This window comes from Miscanthus floridulus, chromosome 5, assembly GCF_019320115.1.
Source record: "Miscanthus floridulus cultivar M001 chromosome 5, ASM1932011v1, whole genome shotgun sequence".
Classification (NCBI taxonomy): domain Eukaryota; kingdom Viridiplantae; phylum Streptophyta; class Magnoliopsida; order Poales; family Poaceae; genus Miscanthus; species Miscanthus floridulus.
The window spans coordinates 35,322,836-35,331,629 of NC_089584.1; the positions used below are offsets into that span (position 1 = coordinate 35,322,836).

The following is an 8,794-nucleotide window of genomic DNA, read 5'->3' on the forward strand; positions in this document are numbered from 1 at the left end:
AACTTTCTTCTTTCTCCTATCTAGCCCAACTCTAGAACTAGCCCAGGCTTTCTTTTCTTTCCCCGCATTCGGTTTTGGCCTTGGCTTGCTAGCGGCCCAGCCCCGTGCCTCCCCTCCCTTCCCTCCTTCACGCACGTGGCCCAACAACTTCGGCCTACTCATGGCCCACTCTGTGCCTTAGCTTCGCACTGCACACATGCACGAGATCGTGGCCTAGTTTAGCATGCTTGGCCTAGCTCTCCGCGCCCATGCCCGTGCGCTCGTTTTGTCTCTCTTCCTCTCTCTACATGAAGGACCCACTCGTCAGCCGCCCACCTTCCCTTCCTTCTTTGTTCCCGATGATGGCGCACGCCATGCATGGTAACTCACTGCCACGCCCGCGCCAACCAAGGAAGGATTCGAAATCCACGGATTCATAGCTCCACGCGCCCGCTTCCCATCTCTGCCATGCCTGATCGCCTATAAAACCTGCCACCGAGCCCCTCCCTCTCTCCCTTTTTCCCCATCTACACCCGAGCTCACACTGCTGCCATAATCCACCCGCGTCGGTGCTCCAACGCCATCGACAACACACCTAGAGGCTTCGTCGTGACTCACCCCGACTATAGGTGCCCTCATCTCTTCATTTTGGTAACCCATCGCATGGAATCATACTCACCCATGACATTCTCTCTCTAGCTCACCGTCGCCATCGACCTGGCCCCTTAGAGCCCTCCTGGACGATGCGAACGCCTTCCTCGGACTCATGGTGAGCCGCTTGAACTTCCTATGCCTTCTTTTTGGTAATTGATGCCCTGGAGCGCCGTATCGGTGAGCTTTAGTCATGCCATCCATGGTGCCACCATGGGAACCATCGCCTCGACATGCTCCCCATCATCAATTTGTACCCCACTGAGTTCACGAGAGCCTGTGCTTCATTTCCATGCTGTTGGTTTCGATCGAGGTGGTCCAAAACGCCATATTGGCGTCCGCCGTGGTGTTCGGCTCACCGCTAGCCATGGCGGGCTCGCTGGAGCCACTGTGCAGGCAATGGGGGTTCTCCCCTTCATTCCTCACCCTACTTGGACAACCGAGATTAGAACATAACCCTTCAGGGTCATATCGGTCCACCATGGACCCGTGGACTTGATCCACGCCATCACCCACACCGGTCCACCTACACAGTGGTGCACCGTGCCAACCCGAGCATACCATGTGGCGCCCAGTCAGCGGCCACGCGGTCAACCCACGGTCCAATATAGTTCAAAAGTATTACTTTTTAGTCCTATTTTCTTCTGTTTTAGCCCCTATAGTTTTAGGAAATAGTGTGCACCGTCCATAATTCATTTAAATTCAGATTTTATTAGTTTAAATTCAAATTTGAGCTCAGTTTATTTACAGAAATGCCATTGAAACTTATTTTATGCATAACTTTTGTGTTTTAAGTCTGATTTGAGTGATTCTTTTGCTCATGTGTTCGTAGCAGTTCATAGATTAGTTTTATAAGCTTTTCAATCATGATTTTTTACTGTTTGGTGTACTGTTCTAATAGAAGTCTATTTGTATGCATGTGATGATTGGATTGGATTCTTGATTGGTGAATTGGAACACGTTTAGAGGGTGATCAGTTCAAGGTTACTGAGGTTTAGTAAGGAGACCAGTAGTACTAGGAGGAAAACTTTGAGGAAGGAAAGTGTAGCAAAGGCCCCTTGTACCTATGAACTCTACAATTCATATACAAGCATGTGTCTAAATTTGAATTACCTTTAAGGACTTTGCCTAGATTACTACTTGTACCACATATCCTTGATACCTATGGTTTGGGATGCATTTTGGAAAGATGCTGCAGCGCTCAACATAAAATAATTATTAATCATGACTAAAGGTATTATGGAATGTGTTCAAATGGAGCTTTTTAGCAACAATTAGGGGGCTAAAGTATAGGGTTGAGTGCTCTAGTGCCTCTCCATAAGGACTTAATCTTGAAGCGGCCACCTAGGAGGTTTCGTACAACCCAGAGTGTCATATGGCTCTGACTTTAACCTATTAACTAGATTGTACTAGCTCATCAATAGCTTTTCATAAGGGCAAGAGGGGGGCACTAGTTGGTATGTTTCTTTTCCTACTATGGTGTGTACCATGCCGCGACCAGGAGTGCCACTCCTAGAGGAGGGCCACATATGGCTAGACAGCTGAAACCTTAGCAGCTACGACTTGTTAGTGTGACTAGCGAAGGGTTATGTAGTGAAACCCTGCCACACTTCCTAGGTAGAGGTGTTGTGGGCTTTGCAAACCCCAGCATTGGGAATCACGGCTCGGTGGGTAAAGTTGTACAATTTCTATAGAAATATTTAACATGTTATAACAGCCGTGCTCACGGATATGAGTGATCTGGATCCTTCATGATTAGTGGTTACTATGGATGGTTGGGAAATTGATATAATCTTGATTATTCAATATTACCACTTGGGTTGGGATTATTCAACAAAGTAGTGATTCAGGATGCTAAAACTTGACCAACTAAAATTGCTCACCGTAGTCAAACCATGTCTAGCCTTTGAGCCTCATAGATCCCTTTGATATACTTGCTAAGCATGGTGAGCTTACACTTGTTTTACATTCAATGAAAATCCTAGATGGGTAACAGATAATACATATGAAGAGTTTCTGGAGGATGTCCAGGACTACTAGATTGATGTTCACTAGTTGGAGTCCCTGTGGCAGTTTGGGCTTAGTTTTCTGCTTTATGTAATAATGTTGCTGATGAGCAAGACTACCAATATGATGAGATATGTGATGTAATAAAGTACTTTACTTTGATAATATTACAATTTAAGGATATATGTGTGTTTGGACATCCTAGGCGCACATATATGAGTACTTGATTTTGCTATGCAAAATTGGGTGAGAAATGGACGTTTTTAGGATCACATTATCTTTATTTTGCTACCTTTAATTTACTATCAAAATTTTTTCTTATATGTTGTCTTTTATCTGTTGCAAAAATTATCTTATTCTAATACTCAACCTTTTCAATCTTATAGATGGCCCACACCAAGCTGACACCCTGTAAGCGTACCATTGTGATGCCAACAAGGAGGAGAGGTTCACACTTGGCAAGCATGTTCCCCCACACCTAGTTGAGGCCTTGAGGGACATGGAGGAGGAACTGCCTATGGAGGTGCCCATGGAGGAACCTCTAGAGGACCAGATGGAGGATGAATCCATGGATGAAGAGACTGAAGAGGGGCCCATGTATGAGGAGCCTATAGAGATAGAAGAATCTGAGGAGGAGCCCATGGAGGAAGCTGAACAGGGGGGTCAGGATGGAGCTGGTGACCCTGATGATGGTGATGATTCTGATGATGGGGATAGTGATGGTGGTGATGGAGATGGTGGAGATGACAGTGATGATAGTGGAGATGATGGTGGTGATGGTGATAGAGATGGAGGAGACGGTGGAGATGATGGTGATGATTACCATGCTGCACTACTGGCTTAGGGGTGGACCATGGAGATCCACTATGATTTGTAGGGCATTGCCTACTACCACCCCAAGCTTCTCTCCCTTGTACGCCGCTACCACACCAGGTGCACTGTACAATACCGGATGGAGCATTGGACCCACCCCGACTACACCGGCTTCTGGGAGACAAAAGTGTACATCCACGAAGGGAGTCGGGTGCACTACATCCATCGTGCTATCACAGCACGGCTCACACATGCAGCCACCATTCAGGATGCTGCTCGACAGGCGTTGGTGGTCAATCGTGACCGCCACTTCGACGACATCAAATGGGAGGAGGATCATTATCTTCCCCGCCGTTGAAGCGGCCAATCCACCTACAACATCGCCACACCACTTGAGGAGGAGAACCATAGGCTTTGGCCTACCCCGATGAGCTTGGCCTAGACCAACACCAACTTGGATCAAGCCTTGGATGAGCTAGATGTCATGGGGAAGGCCTACCTGCAGCTTGCCCATGAGAATGCTATGTTGAAGCAGCAGCAAGGAGGTCCTGATGTGAAGACACCACGTATTCCTATTGAATCACCTCCAAGGAACAGAGGAGGATTTGGAGACCCCAACACCAGCACCAATATCGACCCATAGGAGGATTTCCCAAAATATATAATAAACACGCATAGATGTGCGAGAGTGTGTTTAGTTTCTTTTCCTTTTAATGGTTGAACAATTGTTACTTGAGTGGTTGGATGATTATCATGATGAATAATATTTGATTTGGATTTTTGTCATGATTGTGATGATTTGTGGGCATATCCACAGTCATTTAGTTAAGATTAAGGCTTAAGGATGATATGAATAAATAGTTGGGTTTCTTTTTATCTTGTTGTCCATTTGGTATTATTCTGAGCAGTCCGCCTTTATCAGTTCATATCTCATGTTCTAGATGTCGAATGGTTATGAAAATTTTATGGAGATAAGTATACTTCTACATCTTTCTTTTGGCTTTGCAATACCTCAATACATGTTACAAATTGTGAGATACAGCTGTTGTAAGTTGATGTATTTGTGCTGTCAGAATTCTAGAGCAGTATTGTTTGTCGTCTGTTTTTGCCTGATTAAACTTTAGAATCTGGGAATGTATTCTAAATGAAAGTTGTAGAGAATTTCATAAGCTTTCCATAAAGGAAAAATTCGCAATTAGATGATAAACAGAGTGTGATATATGCTCATTTTACTGCACTGCTATTTGTCCAACTCGCCGGAAAAGTTCAGAACATTTATCTTCTTGTATACCCTATATATATATATATATATATATATATATATATATATATAATATATATATATATATATATATATATATAGATATATATCTTGTCTTTGATCTTGTGATACCTACTCTCATTAGGCCATTATATATTAAAGGTTATATGTTTAGACATATGAGACTTATATGATGTATCTACAGATGGTGAATACCAGGAGGAAAAACCAAGGAGGCGAGGACTTGCCACCGCCACCCCCTATCACTATAGAGCAGCTGATGATGATGCAAACCCAGTTGTTGCAGTAGATGGCTTAGGTTATGCAGAATAATGGGAATGGGAAAGGGAATGCACCCCCTCAAGTTAGAAACAAGAGGGGAGAATTTCTGAAGGGACATCCGCCTGTCTTCAAGCATTCCACTAACCCACTCCAAGCTGATGACTGGCTGTGTGCAATTGAGAGGCAACTTGAGATCGCACAGTGTGATGACAAAGAGAAGGTTTTGTATGCTTTTGGACAGCTGCAAGGGGCTGCACTTGATTGGTGGGACTCTTTCCGCTTTGGTTGTACTAAAGCTAATCCCATCACTTGGCAAGAGTTTCGCAGTGCCTTCCGCTCTCATTATGTGACTACTGGGTTGATGAAGTTGAAGAAGAAGGAATTCTTGGCTCTCAAGCAGGGGAGCATGTCTGTTGTGGAGTATCATGACAAGTTCATACAATTGTCATGGTATGCAGCTACTAAGGTGGAAGATGATGAGAAGAGGCAGGAGCTGTACATGGAAGGTCTGAATGATGGTCTCCAGTACCAACTGTTGTCCCATACCTTTGCTAGTTTACAGCAGCTAGTGGACAAGGCCTTGGTTATAGAGAACAAGCATCGCTAGATGGAGGACAAAAAGAGGAAATTCTAGGGGCAATAGCCCAGGAGTAAGTCTCGTGTCCACACCGCTCCTCCGCAAGCTTACCCACAGCAGTGCTATCAAGGTCAGTCTAGTCTGATCAACTGCCACCAACAACCACATCATGCACATCAGCAGCAACAACAGTATAAGACACCAGTCCAGCACCAGTAGCAAACCAATAATGCTCCTGTAAAGAATAATGTCCCCAATGCTCCATAGAAGAATGGTGCACCAAAGGTGCCAAATGCAGTCAATGACAACAGATGCTTCAATTGTGGAGAACCAGGACATTACTCCAATAGATGCCCCAAGGAGATGGCAAATATGCAACAGAATTATGTCCATGGAAAGGTGAATCATGTGACGGCAGAGATAGCTCAGGAGGCACTTGATGTGGTGATTGGTACATTTCCAGTCAACTCAAACTTAGCTACAGTTCTTTTCAATTTTGGTGCTTCGCATTCCTTCATAGCATATACTTTCATAAAGAAGCATGGTATTCCCGTATGTGTTATGAAGAAACCCATATTAGTAAACTCACCTGGAGGGGAAATGAAAGCAAATTGGATATGCTTAGCTGCTAGTCTCATCATAAGGGGGTAGAATTTCAAGCCAACCTTGTAGTCATAGACTCATCTAGAATTGATGTTATCTTGGGGATGGATTGGTTGAGGTCCTGGAAGATTGTTATAAATTGTGGGAATAGTTCCGTGAATCTAACCACTCCATCTAGAGAGAAAGTTTAGTATGTGGCAACACAGTCAGCCTTAGAAAATCTATCAGGTTAATCAATTGGAGGGCACAACCCTAGAGGATATATGGAGAGTAAATGAGTATCCAGATGTCTTCCCTGAGGAGTTACCAGGTATGCCACCTGAATGAGATATTGAGTTTATAATTTAACTTTTACCTAGAACTGCACCCATAGCTAAGAGACCTTATAGAATGGGAGTGAATGAATTAGCAAAACTTAAGAAATAAATAAGGGAATTGCTTGATAAGGGTTATGTCCAACCTAGTTCTTCACCTTGGGGTGCACCAGTACTATTTGTAGAGAAGAAAAATGGTACTCAAAGAATGTGCATAGATTATAGATCACTCCATGAGGTCACAATTAAGAACAAGTATCCACTACCTAGAATCGATGACCTGTTTGACCAGTTGAAAGGAGCTTGTGTATTTTCCAAGATTGACCTCCAATCTGGATACCATCAGTTGAGGATAAGACGTTCTGACATTCCCAAAATCGCTTTTGTGACCCGGTATGGATTATATGAGTTCACAGTCATGTCTTTTGGTCTAACAAATGCACCTGCATACTTGATGTATTTGATGAACAAAATATTCATGGAGTACCTTGACAAGTTTGTCGTTGTGTTCATTGATGATATATTAGTTTACTCTAAGAATGAAGGAGAACATGAGAAACATTTGAGGCTAGTATTGCAAAAGCTTAGAGAACATCAGCTCTATGCTAGGTTTAGCAAATGTGAGTTCTGGCTAAAAGAAGTATCTTTCCTTGGTCACATAATATCTGATGAAGGAGTAGCAGTAGATCCCAAGAAGGTTAGGGATGTGTTGAGTTGGAACCCACCTCATGACGTCAGTGAGATTCAGAGTTTCCTTGGTATGGCTAGGTACTATAGGAGATTCATTGAGGGATTCTCTAAATTAGCAAAACCCATGACTGCTCTGTTAGAGAAGAATGCCAAATTTGTATGGTCTAAGCAATGTCAGGATAGTTTTGAGGAGTTAAAGAAGAGACTGACTTCTGCCCCAGTGCTTGTCTTACTTGATCTTACCAAATGCTTCTCTATCTATTATGATGCCTCATGGCAAGGCTAGGCTACGTTCTTATGCAAGAGGGTAGAGTTGTTGCCTATGCATCCAGACAACTAAGGAAACATGAGTTAAATTATCTGACTTATGATCTGGAGTTAAATTATCTAACTCATGAGTTATGGTACATGCTCTCAAGATTTGGAGGCATTACCTGATTGGTCATAAGTGTGAGATTTATACCGATCACAAGAGTTTGAAGTGTATATTCACTCAGTCAAATCTGAATTTGAGGTAGCATAGATGGCTAGAGTTAATCAAGGATTATGATTTGGAGATACACTATCATCCGAGAAAAGCTAACGTTGTAGCAGATGCCTTGAGTAGGAGTTATGTGAACATGGCCTATACAACTCAATTACCTAGAGAGTTTTGTGAGGAGTTCAAACACCTGAATGGGTATTGTGGTTACACTATGGAGTTAGAGGTAGAACCTACTTTAGAATGAGAGATTCATGAGGGACAGTTGAATGATGAGAAGATCAAAGATATTGCTGAATGTACAGTGATTGGTAAAGCCCTAGGTTTCCACATGGATGATCAAGGAATAGTATGGTTTGGTAAAAGGATTTGTGTGCTAGAAGTGAAGTCTATTAGAGAGTTTATTTTGAGGGAAGCTCATGACTCAGCAAATTCTATACACCCGGGGAGTCTAAAATGTATTTTGATCTTAAAGAGAGATATTGGTGGTATGGACTAAAAAGAGATGTAGCTGAACATGTGGCCATATGTGATACATGCCAAAGAGTAAAGGTAGAGCATCAGAGGCTAGCAGGTTTACTTCAACTTATGAAGATACCCGAATGGAAATGGGAAGAAGTTGGAATGGATTTTATAGTGGGATTACCCCATACACAGAGGGGATATGACTCTATCTGGGTAATTGTAGACCATCTGACAAAAGTAGCACATTTCATTCCTATCAAGACAACCTACTCTGGTGCAAAGTTGGTAGAGCTATACATAGAAAGGATTGTATGTTTACATGGAGTATCGAAGAAGATTGTTTCAGATAGGGGTCCATAGTTCACATCTCAATTTTGGCAGAAGTTGCATGAGTCCATGGACACAAAGTTGTACTTTAGCTCAGCTTATCATCCTCAGACAGATGAGCAGACCGAGAGAACAAATCAGATTTTAGCGGACATGTTGAGAGCTTATGCTCTATAGTACGGAACAAGTTGGGATAAAAGTTTGCCCCATGTTGAATTCTCTTATAACAATAGCTACCAGAAATGTCTTAAGATGGCACCATTTGAAGCGATGTATGGCAGAAAGTGCAGGACACCACTGTTTTGGAATCAAATGGGGGAAAGTCAAGTCTTTGGACCAGAAGT

General features: G+C 43.0%; 1 protein-coding gene across 1 annotated transcript; it reads left to right on the forward strand.

The window, feature by feature from the left end:
* The first annotated feature begins 3,136 nt into the window (after positions 1 to 3,136).
* Positions 3,137 to 3,481, forward strand: LOC136454509 (uncharacterized). Its single transcript, XM_066454905.1, has one exon. It carries the CDS (start codon positions 3,137 to 3,139, stop codon positions 3,479 to 3,481), a length of 345 nt encoding a protein of 114 aa, XP_066311002.1.
* Positions 3,482 to 8,794: the final 5,313 nt, after the last annotated feature.

What these genes read in the sequence shown, in the direction of transcription:
- LOC136454509 (XM_066454905.1), top strand. Translation starts at nt 3,137, where the DNA reads ATGGAGGAGGAACTGCCTATGGAGGTGCCCATGGAGGAACCTCTAGAG.